Genomic DNA, 15,856 nt, shown 5'->3' with positions numbered 1-15,856 from the left:
TCGCCTCTCACTATGTGTGCATTTGGGGATGGCCGTGCAGCTCAGTGGTAGCGCCTGAGACTTTTGCGTGTGAGGCACAGGATTCTATGCCCAGTGCCACAAAGAATAGAAAAACACCTGAAGAAAAAAGTGAGGAATGAAATATCTCTCATGCATGTTTACCAAACTTCTTAGGCTTGACTTCCAATAATGTCCTACCAACAAACCCTTTTCAATCTTGCAACTTCCTGCCCCCTTTTGAATATTGTAAAGAACACAGTAAGCCCCAGAATGAGTGAATAAAAAGGTCAACCTGCAGGACCCAGATCTACAAACTGGTGACGTTAACTTAGTGGATATATATCAAAAGTGCTGGCCCATGTATTATGGATTTCTAGAATTACGGCTCTCCACATTACACCCACATACATCAGTTTCATTGTGCACCTAGAATAGAAGCAGCTTGATTTTTCTCGGTTTTTTTCCTTCATTACCCAAATTTTAACGAGTTTACAGTAGAATTAGGCTTCATTAGTCTGTCTGATGATACAAACCAAAGTAGGAACCATTTGTTTGCATCCAGACTTATCAAACATATAGTCCAGAAACCATTTAAAGTTATCCAGCCAGGCCTGGAAGCCTATGGCTCTAATCCCAACTAGAGATGCTCAGGTAGCAGGATCACCATGAGTCCAAGAAGAGCTTGGGCTTCTAATGAGTTCAGGTTCACTCTGAACTATGTAGAGAGACCGTGTCTCAACACAAAACAGCAGTGACAGAAGAAAAGCAACGACTAATGCCATGGATATCGCTCCTCAACAGAAGCACCTACTTAGCAGGAACAAGGTCCTGAGTTCAGTGCGCTGGACAAAATCATCTAAACAATGACCATTATTCCTCTGCTTGTACCTTAATGATTGCCTCTGAGATTTGCTATTTCAAAGCTCACAGGTTCAATAATCCCACTGTTTCCTACAGTGTAACTAAAGTACATTTTATACTTGATTCCATGGCCTTGAATTGTGTCCTTTGCTCTGAACACAGGCTTTAGCAGGTCCAAGTGGTTACATCGTGTGTACTCCTTCAGGAGGTCTTCGGCACAAAGGTGCAGCACCTCAAGCCACAAGGAACACATGCTGGACAGTCCCAGGTCTGAACTTGGCTCACTGCAAAAGCCCTTCTATGTCACCCTTGAAAACCTCTTTAAGATTTGTATTTCAGTAAACAGAAGTCATTGAGGTACTACTGAAAATAATATATAGACCATTGGCCTCACAGCTCTACTCCGGAGCTCTAACCTTGCCCATAGTTCTGGAATGATGGGCAAGAATGTCTGTGGCACACCAGGGAGGCTGAGTCAGGAGGATCAGTGCAAGTTTGGGACCAGCCTGGGTTACAAAGTAAGACTGAGACCAGCCTTAACTGCATAGCAAGACCCTGTCTCAAAAAGGCAAACACACACACACACACACACACACACACACACACACACACACACACACTCTAACATGACTGAGTATGGAACACTGAAGAGGCTGAGACAGGTGGATCTCTGCAAGTTTGAGAGCAGTCAAGGCTAAAAAGTAACCTTGAGTCTACCCTCAAGTGCATAGCAAGACCCTGTCATAAAAACACAAACAAACACACAAAGGAGTGTGACACTGATTAAGTAAAACATAAGATTCCAAATTGTAAGTGACGATCGATGGGACAACGAGCCTGCTTCCTAAAGGCTTAATGCACAACAAAGACACCGATGACTTTTGCTCCTGGTTTATGTATGGCCAGAAGACTGGGTTTGCAAGGATGTTGGGGGACATGAGACCTGGTAGAGAAAACACACCTGGGCTTTAAAACAGGGTGAAAATGGCTGAACCCCTCTAGACCTGGAAGCACAGACATGGGAATACTGAGTGATTTTCCAGGGAGGCTGGTTGTTTTCCTACAGATGATGTGACCCAACTGTGGGGCTTGAGTGCGAGGTCAGAGACTGCAGCCCCTTCCAGCTGAGCCCTGTGTGGGATCCGCAGGAAGTGCTGAGAAAGGCCAGAGGAGTTTAACATGGCTGCTGCACACAGCCCAGTGCAAGTGATCCAAGGCCTAGGGGAGGGTTCAGTCACTAAGAGATTACATTATTCTGAGTGAATTCTCTGTTTTCCCTCCCAAGCCACCACACTGCTATAGACTTATACACCCTTGTCGATCAAAAGAACAGAGGCCTGGCGCAATAACATAAGATGTCAATCCAGCACTCTGGAGGCTGAGGCAGGAGGATCTCTGTGAGTCACAGGCCAGCCAAATCCACTTACTAAATTCAAGGCCCACATATACTACATAGCAAAAGCCAGTCCTCCAAAAACAAAAAAAAAATGACAGTATGCTGGCTGTTATTCAAAACGCCCTAGAGTACAGAAAGAGGATAGTATCATATTCATGTAACACAGAAGTCTCCCAAAAGAAAAAGGTTTCTGCTTGCAAAAGCAGGATGAAATGATGAACCTCCTTCCTAGGAATCGCTGCAAGATCCATGTACATTTATCTCACTGGCCAAATAATAATGATCTTGTGTGCATTACACAAAGGAAAATCAGGGTGAGTTTGCTAAGAAAAAGTTGCTGATGAGGGAAGGATTCTCTTATCTGGGGAGAACTCTACTGCTCTGGCTACATGGAAGGGAACATTGGAAGACTTTCAGTGAACTCTTAAATAAAGGTAATTCTTCCCTGAAGGAACTACTATGCGTAAAATGAGGAGTAAGGAGGAGTCAGTGGCATCAAACTCTGGGTGGTGTTCCCTCAAATTATGTAATACTATATCAAGTATGGGATTATAAGGCAAAAAAGAAATTTTAAACATTGATATTCACAATGGAGAACACTAGGAATAGGGTGTACTTCAATGATAGAGGACTTGCCCAGAATGCATGATGTCCTGGGTTTGATCTCCAGCAACATCCTTGCAAAACTCATCAAGGTCACTGGAGGGATGATTCCATCCTGGCTGCCTGGTTCTCATGGGACCTTCAGAAGATGGGCACCAGAAAGCTCCTGGGCTCCAAAGCTGAGGGGTGCAGTCACGGGAACCAAGATCCACACACAGACACTCCTGATTTAAGGACAACATTCTTTTTCCGTGACAAGGATGTTCATGGAATTGGTTTCCAAATGAGGAGGTGGGTACACGATGTGTGTTCCAATATTCAGACAAGGAAATGCTCAAAGGAAACTCCAACTCGATGGTTTTGCTTTGAACTATGAATCCTAAATTCGGTACTGCAGCATATAATAGAACATAAAACTACGGTACCACACTGTACGGTACACTCAGCAAAAACTACACCACCGTATGAACAAGGTGTGCTGCACAGAAGAAACATTGAGGCTCTATGCAGAAGATGTACAAACGTGGACAAAAGGCACCCGGAAGTCAGAGCAGCCATTTCAGAGAGGTCATTAAACGGGGAAGAGCCACAGAACAAGGCAAAGTGAAGGGCAAACCACCAGAATTCCCCAGTCAGAGGCTTTGAGAAAGCAAACTGCATCTTCCCTTGTACTCTGCACTGCTCCCACCACAGGGCCAGTGAAGGAGCCATCCTGGGAGAAGATCAAACCCCATGGGGGAATGCATCGAGCCCAGAACAAATAATCCAGTGCCCACCTGTCCTAACCCTTAGCTCACTGGGAGACTGGATCACGGATCAAGTTAGTCACCCACAGGGGTACCTGAGAAACTGAAAGCCAGAGAATCATTCAGAGACTGTTGATTGACTTAGGACCAACAGGCCTTTGAGAACACAAAGGAAAGGCCCCACAGAACACACAGCCACTCGCAGAAGGCACCTGCAGTCACCACTGTACCTAGTATGGGGCCCTGCACTCAACGTTCCTCAGGACTGCGCTTTCCCACTTCGTGACCTTTAACGTGAAACTCCTTGCAGGACACTCACCCTGCCAAAGATTCCCTAAAAACAATGATTCATCTCAGAACACCTTAATGCTTTAGCACAGTGGTACTAGCCTCTGCGTACCCCTCTGCTGATTTTGACTCTACACTTGTAGTTTTACCTGACTCCAAGGATGAAACTCCTACAGCCAGCAGTTGATTCCAAAGGCTGCTTTCCCAGGACCTGTGCTCATGGACCTGCATTATCACTCTGGCTTTCAGTGGCTCTGGTGAAATGACCTGCTTTCAACTTGAAGGCACCAGGAAGTGGAGATCCGCAACACTGCTCACAAAGAACAAGATGAGGAGAGGTTCTCAGCATCTCTGCCATGGCAAAGATTTGGCCACTGGCCTGGGGATGGGACAGAAATGGCGCAGCAACCTTTCTGGCCTCCGTGGGACAGAGTCCTGACTTTCCAAACAAACAGCAGGACATGTGCTCCACAGCTGCCCCTGGGACACTATGTGCTCCCAGCCAGGAGGACACCAAGCACACTTTTGAGCAAAGCACATGCCTGTGCTTCTGCCACCTTTCCACTCACCCAGGACTCCTCTCTTGGGGAGCCGCTCTCACAGTCCTGTGTTGCCACTGAACTCCTTAGTGTGGATGAGACCCAGCGAGGCGCGCACATGGTGTCCTCTCACCAGGAAACTGCCTGCTCTCTCTGGCACACAGTAGAGGTTCCCAAATGACACAACACTCTTGAGGTAGCAATTGCCCAGCTTCCGGGAAAAGAGAATTAAGTATTAAATATGGGTCATTCATAACTCACCATAGCATGTAGAAGACTGATTTCCAAGGCCTCTTTAAGTTAACTGAAGAAGACATTTCGTCATAGGAGTCCTCATCAACATTGTGCTGAAATGACCTTAGCTCTGCACAATTTATCCAGGTGTAAGAAACACCGTAAAGATTAGGAGAACACCAATGTTAAGAACACACAACTTTATTGCAAATACCAGTGCCATGAGCACTATGATGGAATAGAGAAACAGTTTTGGGAACAACAACAAAAAAAAAACTCAAAGCACAATCTGCGACTTCAAACAGGACAGCATCCTAGAGAAGCTCTTACTCCTCCTCAGTGACAGCGTGGTCCTGAGAATCAGGAGGTGAGCTCCCGAGCAGAGCATCCCTCGCGGCTTTCCGGTATTTGGCTCTCCGATTGTTAAACCAAACCTGAGGGCAGAGGGGAAAACTGACAGGGTTAGTACACAGGAATCAGTGTCATAAAGAAACAAACAAACCAACCATAAAACTTCCTATGCAACTGACACTTAAGACTGCAGGAGGCAAGCTTCTTTCTTCAGACTGGAACAGCTTAGGGGAGTGAGGGTGGACAGCACAGGGGGAAACAGGCCCAGTCTGCACAGGGCCGTGAGTTCCATCTGAAGGTCAGGACAATAAAAATAACTGTAGGAACATAATCACACCTCTTCTTCCACATCCTTTTTGAGCACCAGCTCCATGCCCTGGGCAGGAACAGAACAGGAACATCTGCCCTGTGCTCCCCAGCTCAATATTCCTGAATGGTTTCTTCCAGCTGTGGGACATAGGCCAATGAAAAGTGGCTCCAGAGATGGGTTAGAACTCCAGGGCTCCTAAGAGATAAAGCAACTTAGCAGCCTGACTGCGGACCTGATGCTGGCCAGCTGGCTCCTGCTAGGAAGGAGGAGCTCCACTAGGCGTGGGGGCTTTAGCATGTCACCCTGAGATCTGTAGTTAATATCCTAAGCAGAGAGACAGCTCCCAGTTTGGCAATCCCACCTTAGTGAGAAGGAAAGTACCGGCAGGATGGAATATGTGGGCCATTTTGAAAGAGGCTCCACTCAAGGAAAGGTCAGGGCCCTCCATCCCATGTAGCCCTTTGACAGCTAAAGGCAGTCAGTGGGACAGGGAGCCTGGACAGTGCTTTGACTTGTACCTGTCCAATAGGGCGAGTTGACAACCCATCATTCCAAGTGAACTAAAACTCCCAAGTCCTTGGCATTCAAGGCTTTAGGAGGAAAACATAACCATAGTAACCAACATTCTATTTTCTCCCTCCAGTCTGCCACACCCCTAAGACAAAGTCAGCTCACAGCATTTCATCAACTCTTCCAAGTCCTGGATCAGCCTGCCTGGCACCCACATCCCACTGCCCCACCTGGGCAAGCACGGCCCGGCCCTGGTCCCAAGACACAAAAGTGAAAGGGCTTCCAGGAAAAGGAGTCCCCAGCAGTGATGAGGAGCAGAAGGGGCCACAGCACTGCTCCTCTCTAAACCTCTGCTACACAGTCCTCTGCAGCCAGACCAACAACTGAGCCATATGTCACTGTGCTCTGGGGCCCTCTAGGACTCCCGGTTCTGCACGATTCACGAGGACTTAAACATTTGTGAAGCTGCAGTACTGCACATGTTAATGACACAAATGGTCTCTTTTCCCTGCCTCACACCTGCCTCCCCACAAGGTTACACCTCTCAAGAAGCCCAGGACAGCAGGGCTGGTGTCCATGGCAGGTACACTGTCCCCTGGTGGCTCCTGCATCTACACAGCAGCGTGCACAGTGCAGTGTCACAGGTGAGCTAACATCAGGTCTACATCAAGTACCTCACTTCCTACCAGTGTAACACCATGCACAGGAGACTGGGACCGTGAATAAGGTTGTCGGGAATTTCAGGTAGCAGAAATGTCACACACTGACAACTTTCCCCTGCTTCACTGATTCGCTGCAGCCCCTGTTCCCTCAGGACTCCAGTCAGAGAGGCCCACAGCAGGGTGGGGAGAAAGCCCCTCCACACCGAGATCGTCTGTCTTGGGATTCTTCAGGCACCTGAGAAAATGCTCCCCACGCCCTCTCGGCATATCCAAGCTGGGACAGCCTGTGTGGACCAGGGCTGTGCATTGGGATGTCAGCGCGCAGTGTCCCGCTGTGCTGAGCTGCTTTCCCTGAGCCCCGGAAGCACATGCTCAGCCCATTTCCCCACTGCTCTCTGTCATCCATGCTGCAACAGCGCTGCTGATGAGTTCATCCTTACTTTCTCACACACACCCTGATGTTCATGTGGTGTCCTGGGCTCTTCCGTCTCACATAGGTTTCCTGTGCCCCAGAACCTACATTCATTCTGCTCAGCATTGTCTCAAGGAGGGCGAGCTCCGTGAAATTATGTCTGGTTCCAGTCAACCCTGAAATGAGGACCCTGCCACCTATTGTTCTACAAAACCCATTCCCTGAATCATTGCACCATAAAAGGAAAACCACACCTCTGCATGTTAAAAATTATTCTCAAACACGTTTCACTTTCGAATTTAATTGTGAATTTCAAGGCATCACTTGACTGCTTGAATTTCTCTCTATCCATTTCATCTTTCTTGAGTTATCCAAACTTTGTACCATAGCAATGTTTTTCCTCGAAGCATTCTTGATATCGATTTTTAAACCTACACTCCTAGAGCCACTACTCAGTCATCCTCTATTTGAGAAAGATTTTCACATGGAAATTGCACTGTAGGCAGAGAAGGGTAAATTGTGACTTTCTCCTCTCTCCTGACCTTACCAAAACTTACAAAGAAAAGAAAACCAGGAAACTAATCTTCACACTAACTTCCTTCAAAACTTTCAGCTCAACTAGACGTCTGTTACTTGCTCAGAGAAGGTTTTCTGTGTGCATTTAGGCTCTCTTCCCAGTATTTATGAATGCTAGCTTTAGAGAAAGAACTCAGTGTTAGGGCCCTAGGCATTGACGTGTGACCTCCTGGATTCTACGTCCAGCACCAAAAAGAAAATCAAAGGGCATAAAGACGCAACCATTAAATGATTCTTACCACACTCATGCTTACCTATGTTCTTAGGCTTAGTTTCAAATAGTTGACTACAACGGAACCCTCCATTAACCTTGTCTCTCCCTGGACCTATTTGGATACTTTCAAGGTGAGACTTACCCCCAACATGACTGTATGCCAAAATGCACCCTAAAGCACACCAGTCCTCCAGTGAGGATCATCTGGTTTAGCAAAACCAGACATACAGACGTTTCTCAATTACCATGTCAGATATATGCATTTGATTAGGTTGTGAAATGAATTATTTGCTATGTAGGGAATTTGTTATTGTATGTACACTGCAATATTCAGAGCAAAACAATACCTAACCTGAGGTCTTTGCTTTTCTGTGCATAACTATTACATGCAGTAAGGGATAACAGAACATCTAAACACAATACCACACAGCACGATTGGCAAATATTACTGTCTGCTATGCAAAAGGTGCACTGCACAAGAGGAAATCACTGAAACACTGTAAAGAAAATGGAGGAAACTGTACCAGAACCTGACAGGACATAAGACCAAGTACGTGCCCCAGGCCTAAATCCAGTCATTAAACAAGTAGGCCATTAAATAAGGAGTATCTGCACACATGTCCATGTATTAAGATCTGTCTGATTACACTGCTCTATTTTCTGTGCCCAGATACACATTTCACTGCTCACACAGGACAAGAGAGTCAGCTTGAGGCTTTGTTTTTCCTTTACAAAAGCATGTTCCCTCTGGTAATGGGAAGGAACCATAAGCCCACGTCTACTCATTTGATATTCTCTCTATGAGTCCTCCTAAGTTCAAATCTTGTTTGCAAGTAAGATAGGACAAGAAATGACACCAGTTTCGCAGCGTCCAGGAAAAGCCATGTCCTGAAACACGATGGAGACTGGCTGCCCTGCCAATGGGCTGTTCTTGGACTTACTGACCTTCACTCTGGATTCAGGCACACTCAGGACGCTTGCCAGCTCCATTCTGTGGAGACAAAACCACAAATGTTCCACGTTCAGTGATCTGGATGAGGCAGGCAGTGTTCTGCACGACTGGAATATCACACACCCACTGTGTGGTGGGCTGCACACTGCAATCACCCTCCCAGTGCCCCAAGAACTTTTTTCTCTTTCCCGAAGAAAAGCCTCTCATCAGCAAGGCTTTCTCTGGTCATACTTATTGCTACCGTGTCATGGATATTTTAATGTATTATATAGAAAAAATAAAACTGAAAGCAAAAATCTATGATAAAAAAGAATAGAAATTTTATGTTATGGAAAATTAAAACAAAAGCTGAAAAACTTCATAGACTAACAATAGTTAAAACATTGGGTATTATTATCTTCAAAGTAGTTTCACACACTAAAACACATTGGCAAAACTAATTCTCCAAATGACAATGGACAACACTTTCATTCTGTGAACTAATACAAACTCCTAGTAGAACTGTCTTGTATTGTTTTCTTCCTCTTCCTCACTTTCCCCCTCCCCCACCCTAGCTCCTCTCTCCTTGTGAGGAGCAAGCCTGTAGCACAGGAGTATCTGTTCTACCAACTCTTTCTCTGAGGGAATTTGATTTACAATACAAGCCATGCAAGCAAGAAATGCAAAGCCAAGCCTGGTGGTGCATGGCTGTAATCCTAGCACTTGGATGCTGAGGCAGAAGTATCTTTGCCAGTTCAAGACCAGTCTGGGTTACAAAGTGAGGCCAAGATCACCATGAACTGCACGGCGAGACCCTGTCTCAAAAGTGACAAAAAAGAAGAAGAAGAAGCAGGAGGAAGAGGTGGAGGAGGAGGAGGAAGAAGAAGTTATTAAAAATTGACAGTTTGGAAGATAACGATTACTGTGAGTCAACAGATCAAGACATTGAAAAGAAATCTACAGGAAGGGAAAAAATATATGCAAAACGCACTTCATACAGACATGCAGTAACATCCCCCAAAGTCAATAACTAAAACACACCCACCAGGATTGGGCATCAGCAAGGGCTCAGTGAGCTATTTCTCCAAAAGAAGCTCGAGGAAGGAGCAGGAAACAGAAGAAATCACTCTCCAAATTACTACCCTCTACAAATGACTAGCCTCTAAGGGTTATACCACCCACAGGTATGTCCACCACCCCATCATGTGAACCACTAACAAAGGCTGGGAAAACATAAATGTGCTGATCTCAGAGAGAAACTGGAACCCTCAGTCTTCGTGACAAGAAATGTCAGCTTCCACTGCCACTCTGGAAAATGGTGGCTGAGGCCTAAACACAGAAATACACAATTCTATGATTCAGTGTTGACATTTCTGAGCATGTCTCCAAAACACTGAAATCTGGATGTTCACAGTTCTTTGTCAGACAAGTTCACAAAATCAACTATTCACAAAATCAACTTCAATCCAAAGAAATGAGCAACAAGGTGGTTTATATGCAGGGGAATATTTCTTGCCATTTAAAAGGAATGGCCATCACATGCTGAAGCAAGGCTGCACAGTAGGGTTAAATGAACTGAAACAAGCAGGCACAAAAGCACTAACAGGCTGTGGTTGCACTTAGATCCAGTTTCTGAGAACTCAAACTTACAGTCCAAAAATCTACAATCATGATTGTAAGGAACTGAGGGGATGGAGGAAATGGGAGGCGTTTCAGGTGCATAGTTTGCTTTTGTAAGGTGACCAGTGTTCCGGAGATCTGTTTCACAGCAAGATGAACATAGCTGACACTGCTGACAACTAAACCATGACATGAAAATACCCAGCACTGCTGATGTCTATGCTTCACAGTGGTTCTCACAGCAAAGTCCTAGTGTGTGCGTCTCATACCACAAAATGCAAGCAAAACAAAGTGGAGTCTCCACCAACCAGTTTCCAACCTGGAATCACAACAATACTATAAGAAGGGTCTGAACTTGCTTCACAAGGCGACATCCCACTAAAGCTCAAACACAGGCAGGAGAAGAGCCCAGGTGCTCTCAGCTCAAGAGCAGAAAGAGGGCAGCAGGAGAGACAGAGAAAGTCAGCTGGAACAGAGCCCATTCCCCCTAAAGCCTGGGTGCACCCCCAAGATATCAGCTTACCTCCTGAGGCCATCTGGGTACTGCGTGTCTTGGAAAACAGTTTCCAGTACCTCCACCTGCCCGTCTGTGAAGCTAAACTGCTTTCGTCGCCGCCTTGGTCGGCCCCTCTTTCGACCCCCAGCATCGGCCAGACGTTGCGCAGCCGGCTGCAGTTGCTCGGGCTCAGCTTCATCCTGATCCATGTCGTGTTTGGTGTCACTTCCCTGGCTCACGTGGACCTTTTGGGTCAGAATGTGGCCATCTTCATCGTCGTCATCCTCATCCTCATCCAGGTGGCCCTTGAGGGGGTCATCCGCTGCAAAGTCGGCAGCTCCTGCACTGCAGGCAGCACCCTCGGCTGCTGCGGGAACCTCTGGTGCAGGATCCACTTCGACTTCCATTTTCCAGTACTCTGGGCTGAGGGAGCGGATAACACCGTCTTGGTATTCCTCTTCCATGGCCGCCATTTCACGAGGCCTCCTACTCCGAAACCGCGTTTAAAGGCGGAGTCTCTTGGCAACAGCGTCATGGAAAAGGGGTGGAGCCTGAGGTTGCAATTGGTTACAGGAATGTTGCCCCCCCACCTGGAGGGTTCAGTCTGCACGAGCTCTCGTGATGTCTGCCCGAGGCTGTCTGGTTACCACCCCGCCTCAATGCTTCACATCACAGTGTAGCAAAAACTCAAGGGGTGTGGCCAGCAAAGGGGCCAGAGATGGAAAAACAAGTACTGTTATTGGACGTGTGCACAAGAAGCATGCAGCTAATCCCAGAGCTAGCTCAGTGCACTGGATGCCTCACAGAGGCATGTGAGGAAGGGACTAGCTGGCCCTGTAAGCTGATTAGGAAGTGAAGGGGAGGGGCTGAGAACTCACACTGACACCACATGTCTTCTGGGAATGCTGGGAGACTGCACCCACCACTCACTCCATGCTGCCTGTGAATATCTTAGCATCCTGAAACCTTCTCAGTATCTTGGTCTAAGTATCTCCATATAACTGTGTCATCCTTGTGGACACTACGAACAAATGAATTTACAAAGTTCGGTAATGAATTTCTCTTCATCCTAGTTTTAGAAATAAAATGATCAGTTCTGTAAAGGGAACCATCCCTAAACGTCAAGGGCTTCAGAGAAAAATCTAAATGCTTTCCAAGGTCACGGGACTCAAACAGCTGCCACTGCTGAGCTCTGAGGGAATGAAGGATGGAAAGGAGAGTGAACGCAGAGATGAGGGGCAAGTCCCTCTCTGCTCAGGTATGCTTTAGCGCCCCCTGCTGACCTCACAGGAGTGTTACAACTAAGCCAGGGCAAGGGAAGTACAGACTCAGCTTCTCAGCTGGGGAAGCTGTAAGGATTGAGCCCCTTGCTTGGCAATAGGACAGACAGACACAATGGCCTCTCTGGTTTTTGTGGGATTGAGTCCTGTGGTTCTCAAAAGCAGCAGGACCTCTGCTCCACAGGTGCCCCGGCACCCCATGTGCTCCTCAACTAGGAGGACACCAAGCAGGACTGGGTGTGCAGGACCTGGCTGTGCCACTGCCACCTTCCCACTGGCCCAGGAGATGCCCTTAGGGAGCTGCTCTCAGAGTCCAGGGTTGCCACAGATTCCTCAGCCTGGGTGAAACCCAGCCTGTGGTGTTAGAACACACTGTGTCTTCTAACCAGGGTCCTTCCTGGGCTCCCTTGGACCCAGTGGGGATCCCCAAATGACGGCACACTGATGAGAAAGCCATGGGGCCACAGGGGACAGAGAATTAAGTCTACAATACAGATCATTAAAAACTTTCCATGTGTTGTGGTTTATGTCATTGGCCCCCATGCCTCATGAGTTTGCATTGTGCATTTATGATGGTTCATTGTCTAGCGCTTGGATTGATGGTGTCAGTGTTACACCCATCTGGGGGTGGAGCCAGGATGTAATGTAATGGCAAGAAGTAGGTGTGTCTTGCTCTTTTGCGGGTTTTTGCCTTGTTGTTTGCAGCTGCCATGAACTGCGGCTCAGCCATGCCAGCCTGCCATGGAGCCAACTGAGTATGGACTGAAACCTTCAAAAAGTGTAAGAAATAAACCTTTCCTTTCCTAATGTTGGTCATCAGGTATTTTGTCTTAACGAGTAAAAAGTAACTAAGACACGATGGCACTAAGAATGTGGATTTCCAAGGCCTTTTGATGGTGGCTCAAGGGAGTGTCTTCATGACAAGAGATCTCATCATCACTCTGATGAAGTCACATTCCCAGGTCAACTGATATTTATATTTTACTCTCCCTAGAGTTGCCAGAAAAATAAACCTACTGAAAACTCAGTGTTTATTGGTAATATAAGTGCTGATTACTAAACCTCAACTTGACATAGGCAGCAACACATGGCCCAGACTTAATGCCAAGAACAAAATCCATGTGCACTGTGGCCTCAGAGAAGGGGAACAGGCGAGCGCTACTGCGGGTCCTGGACGTCCCCCTGGTGCTGGTCAGCAGGTGGGGCTTCACTTAGCACTACTTCCCGCTGAAGTTTCCTGTGCTTGGCCCTCCGATTCTTGAACCAACTCTGCACTCGGGACAAGAGGCCTGGGTTAGTGCACAGAAGAGTCGCTGTCACAATGAAGGCTCCTCATGGAACCTCACACGCCTCGGCCATTTTATTTGCACAGCAGCAGCTCTGCTCTTGTTGCTCCACCTGGGCACCCACAGCCCGGCCTCCTTCCCAAGACACAAAAGGGGAAGTGCTCTCCAGGAAGAGGGCCCCCACCATGCAGTGACCAGTGGAAGGGCTCACACAACTGCTCCCTCTAAACCTCTGCTACCCATTCCTCTGCAGGGAGACCAAGATCGGTGCCACATATTTCTGTACTCTGGACTCCCTCACAGATGCCCAGTTCTGGACAATTCCAGCGGGCTTAATCATTTGCGAAGCTCCCACACTGAAAACTGTAGTGACACAAAGGGCCTTCTCTCCCAGCCTAACGTGGGCTTACTGACATCAACACTCTGTATTGAGAAGCCACAGCAGGCTCTTCAGAATCACGTACACTTTGGACAAAGGCTGACAAAATCAAAGGAGGGACACAGATTGGAAAATGGCGGCGAGCTAGGGGATCGAGCGAAGAATCTCTCCAGAGAATTCAAACTCAAAGATAAAAAAAGACAGCATGGAGAGGACCAGACAAATCGATAGCGATTCTTATTAACCAAGACAGTACAACTGGAGGATTTAAAGTCGTGCTGAGACCGGAGGCTACAAATCCCGCGCCCTTAAATCAACAAACAGACTCGTGGACCCAGCACGAAAAGCTGAGTTGCTTTTGGAGACCGCGGGAAACTGAGACCCAGATCGAGACTCCAAGTAGCAGCCAGTTCTGCACCGCTGCACCAGAGCGGATGTACAAAGCTCTGGCAATTCAAATCTAAACGGTGCACAGAAATCTGACCGGTCAGCGCTGAGCCGCGAGTGGGGGAAAAGTGGACAGCTTGGTGTGCGGCGGTCCTGGAACGAGGACTTGCACCGGACTCTGGTGAGTACAGAGAACCCCGCCGCTGCTGGGTTTGACCAGAGAACAGCTGGCCCGCCACCACGGGGAAATCAATAACACAGAATCTGGTGCAGACATATTAGCCTGGCGGCAGAAATCGCAGCTTAGTGACATCACCAGGTCGCCCTGTAGGGAGGGCTGGTGGAAGACATCTTGAGTCCTGGCAGAGCCTGATTACTTGTTGGCTTCAGCTCCACACAGAGAACTTAGTGGGAGCCATCTTTGTTTTGGGCAGATCTGCTTTTCTGGTGCACCTATCACAGAGAGGTTTGGAAGAGAACGGCTGGGACCTGGGCAGAATCCTGTACCATTACTCAGCTGCTTCTGATTCAAAGAGAACTGGCAGGAGCTACTGGGGCTAAACCAAGCCTCTGCTTGGGGCCAAATAAGCAGATACAAAATAGTCACAACTCAGTGACAACCAGAAAGCACAGCCTAATTTATGAACTAACTGACACAGAGGCTAGAGTCTAGACTGTACCGCCCCTACATCCCAGCCTACCCCAGATAACAGCAAATTGGGGAGGACAGCAAAAACTCAAGCCAGCACGCTTCTGAAAGGCCCTAAGCAATTCAGAGAGGGCCAGAGAACTCCAGGACAGTCTGAAAGAAACCAGAAACATGACAAGAGATAAAAATAAAAAAAAACCTCCAGCTGTTCAACAGGAGAAATTAAACCCAAGAGAACTAAACACTGAAGAGAACAAGCACAGTAACCATCCTCTACTCGACACAGCATCAGCCGAAATTAAAAAGTACTTACATGATCTCATAGAGGAATTTAAAGATGTACTCCTGATCCAAGTGAGGCAAGATATAAAGAGATTAATTAAAGAAATGACAAGCCCCGCCCAAGAGAACACAGATGGAAGAACTGAGGAAATCAGAAAAGAAAGAGAAGCATCTGAAGAAGAATTTAAGCATAACTTAGAATACATGAAACAGATCCAACGAGAATATCAGGAAACTCAGAACTCCATTGAACATTGGCAAAATGCCTTGACAGAAACTAAAGACAACCTTCTGAAACTTGAAGAGAGATTTAGGGCTTATGAACGTGAAAGAAAAAGCCTCTTAAAAATAACAAGGAACCAGAAAGAAGCAATTCTAAAACTGGAAGATGATAAAAAGATACATAACATAAGGATAAAGAATGTGAGTGAGGAAGCAGGAACATCCAAAAATGAAATACAAAAAATATTCACAGAGATATTAAAGCAAAATTTCCCACGTATAGCAAAAAGAAATGATATCCAGATAAAAGAAGCATACAGAACGCCAGCTACCTACAACCAAAACAGATCTATGCCTAGGCATATAATAATCGAGATCCCAGAAATCCACCAAAAAAACAGAATATTAAAAGCAGCCAGAGAAAGGATGCAGGTTACCTATAACGGGAAATCTATCAAAATAACAGCAGACTTATCAACACAAACTCTTAAGTCAAGAAGGGAGTGGGGAGAAATATTCCAAGTCCTGAAGGAAAAAAATATGCAACCTAAGTTCATATATCCATCAAAACTCTCTCTAAAAATTAATGAAGAAATAAGATACTTTCAAGACAAGGAGGAAC

General features: G+C 46.7%; 1 protein-coding gene across 1 annotated transcript; it reads right to left on the bottom strand.

The window, feature by feature from the left end:
* Window positions 1-4,888: 4,888 nt before the first annotated feature.
* LOC134475364 (homeobox protein Rhox13-like) lies at window positions 4,889-11,224 on the bottom strand. Its single transcript, XM_063245636.1, has 3 exons — window positions 10,777-11,224; window positions 8,648-8,693; window positions 4,889-5,101 (listed from the first exon to the last, which is right to left on the bottom strand). Exons 1-3 carry the CDS (start codon window positions 11,220-11,222, stop codon window positions 4,994-4,996), a joined length of 600 nt encoding a protein of 199 aa, XP_063101706.1. The 5' UTR covers window positions 11,223-11,224; the 3' UTR covers window positions 4,889-4,993.
* Window positions 11,225-15,856: the final 4,632 nt, after the last annotated feature.

This window comes from Cavia porcellus, unplaced genomic scaffold, assembly GCF_034190915.1.
Source record: "Cavia porcellus strain 051 isolate PalLab524CR breed Dunkin Hartley unplaced genomic scaffold, mCavPor4.1 scaffold_3, whole genome shotgun sequence".
NCBI classification, from domain to species: Eukaryota; Metazoa; Chordata; class Mammalia; order Rodentia; family Caviidae; genus Cavia; species Cavia porcellus.
Note: the sequence above shows the minus strand (reverse complement) of the source record. Positions and strands in the feature narration are given on the sequence as shown.

Excerpts from the sequence above, each read along its gene's own strand:
- LOC134475364 (XM_063245636.1), bottom strand. The coding sequence starts at position 11,222 with ATGGCGGCCATGGAAGAGGAATACCAAGACGGTGTTATCCGCTCCCTC. Across the intron at positions 8,694-10,776 it reads TACCCAGATGGCCTCAGGAG|AATGGAGCTGGCAAGCGTCC; the intron begins GTAAGCTGATAT and ends TTGTCTCCACAG. Across the intron at positions 5,102-8,647 it reads TGCCTGAATCCAGAGTGAAG|GTTTGGTTTAACAATCGGAG; the intron begins GTCAGTAAGTCC and ends CTCTGCCCTCAG.